Source organism: Eriocheir sinensis, unplaced genomic scaffold, assembly GCF_024679095.1.
Source record: "Eriocheir sinensis breed Jianghai 21 unplaced genomic scaffold, ASM2467909v1 Scaffold404, whole genome shotgun sequence".
NCBI classification, from domain to species: Eukaryota; Metazoa; Arthropoda; class Malacostraca; order Decapoda; family Varunidae; genus Eriocheir; species Eriocheir sinensis.
The window spans coordinates 337543-339197 of NW_026111726.1; the positions used below are offsets into that span (position 1 = coordinate 337543).

A 1655-nucleotide genomic window follows, 5' to 3' on the forward strand; every position below is an offset into this window, starting at 1 on the left:
CCCACCTAGAAAGCCTGCTGGCGCAACAGGCGAAAAGTTAAAAACACGCAAAACCAAACCAAACGATGGAACACAAATCGGTTATGCAGAAACAGGTAAAGTTTTGCGACTAACAAGAAGAAGAACCAGAATAGGTAAATATATCAGTGGAACGAGAAGAGGAAGCAGCACCAACTAAATATACAGCTGTATTAAAACCCGACCAACAAAAACAAGAGCACACCTCACCAACGCCAATGCTTCATGTCTGTTTCGTATATCCGCCATTACCACACGTGACAACAAGCAAGACAAACAAACGAAAACTTCAAGAGGAGCAAAGCAGAACACCAGGAGAGGATTTTAGTGCTTGTAGAACGGTCCTTTCTTGTTCTTTTTCTTCTTTTGCTTCTTGGACTCATTCTTCGCTTCTTCCTTGGAGGGTTTCGAGGCCTTTTCTTTAAAGTCATCCTCCTCCAAAACTTGTCGCAGGAGAGCAGTGACCTCATTGAGGTCAGGGGCATCTTCAAGGCTCTGTCGGAGGTCAGAGAAACGCTCCGTGTCAGGGATGACCTGCAGGGCCGTGCACGCTATGTCGATGACGTCATTCTCCTGCTGGCATGGGTCCGCGCCCCGCGCCGCCAGACCGAAGTCCAACAGGAAGGCGCGCACCCCCTCGCCGGACGCGTCCACCAGCACGTTGCCCTCGTGGATGTCGCCGTGGGCGATGCCCCGCGCGTGCAGGCGCCGCACCACGCCGCACACCTCCACGAGGGCCAGCAGGCAGGCGCGCACCCTGCCGCGGCCTAGGCAGTCCTCCAGCCGCTCCCCCGGGCACAGCTCCATCACCATGCACGGGGAAGAGTCTGCTGTCAGCCCGTACAGCCGGGGCACGGCCGCCTCGCCCTCCAGCTCCTGCAGCACACCCGCTTCCTCGGAGGTCTTGGCCAGCAGCTCGGGGTCGTTCTCCAGCTTCTTGACGGCCACGGGCACCGCCCCGCCCCGGGGGAGCGTCAGGCGCCCCCGGTACACCGTGCCGTACTTGCCCACGCCCAGCACGGTGCCCATCTTGAGCTGCTGCTTCTTGATCACGGGGAGGTCCATGCTGCCGGTCCTTGCCGTGTGGCCGGGGAGAGAGAAGGTGGCAAGTTTGTGTTCGCAGTGCTCGGTGATCTCCTTGACGTCAGCCATGTGGCTGTATTGTCTGTTGGATGTCTTGACAGAGTCAAGAGCATGACTGTATAGGGTCAAGATTCAGCACGTCACCTCGGTTTTGGGAAAACGGTTTTGGGGAGATCGGAGTTGACATTGCATAGGACTGAGTCTAGAGCTAGTTGGTAGGAGGTGCCGCCGCCAGGCCAGGTAGGGGTGCACACGAGGCACCCGAATAGTTGGTGCATGCCAGCGCTGCACGGTGTTATAGTTGCCTCCTGTAGTTTTCAACGGAGCCTTTCACACGTGGCCGCTGTGGTTACCCTATACGGTAATCCGCCTCGACGGCGGCTCTCTCTCTCATTTAGAGCCCGCCACTCACGGTCGTCGCCACTCGCTGCATGTCCAGCACTGTTTCAAATGGGAGCCACCGATTGCCGCCGCTGTTGTCCAACGCCTATCACTTCTCAGTGGTGTCCAACAAGGCCAAGGGAGGAAGACAGGTTTGCTGACGTATAAGGGAG

At 57.2% G+C, this 1655-nt stretch overlaps 1 protein-coding gene across 1 annotated transcript; it reads right to left on the reverse strand.

Annotated features, from left to right (window-relative positions):
• Window positions 1–342: 342 nt before the first annotated feature.
• Window positions 343–1170, reverse strand: LOC126992130 (serine/threonine-protein kinase pkn2-like). The gene has a single exon (XM_050850793.1). It carries the CDS (start codon window positions 1168–1170, stop codon window positions 343–345), a length of 828 nt encoding a protein of 275 aa, XP_050706750.1.
• Between the last annotated feature and the right edge of the window lie 485 nt (window positions 1171–1655).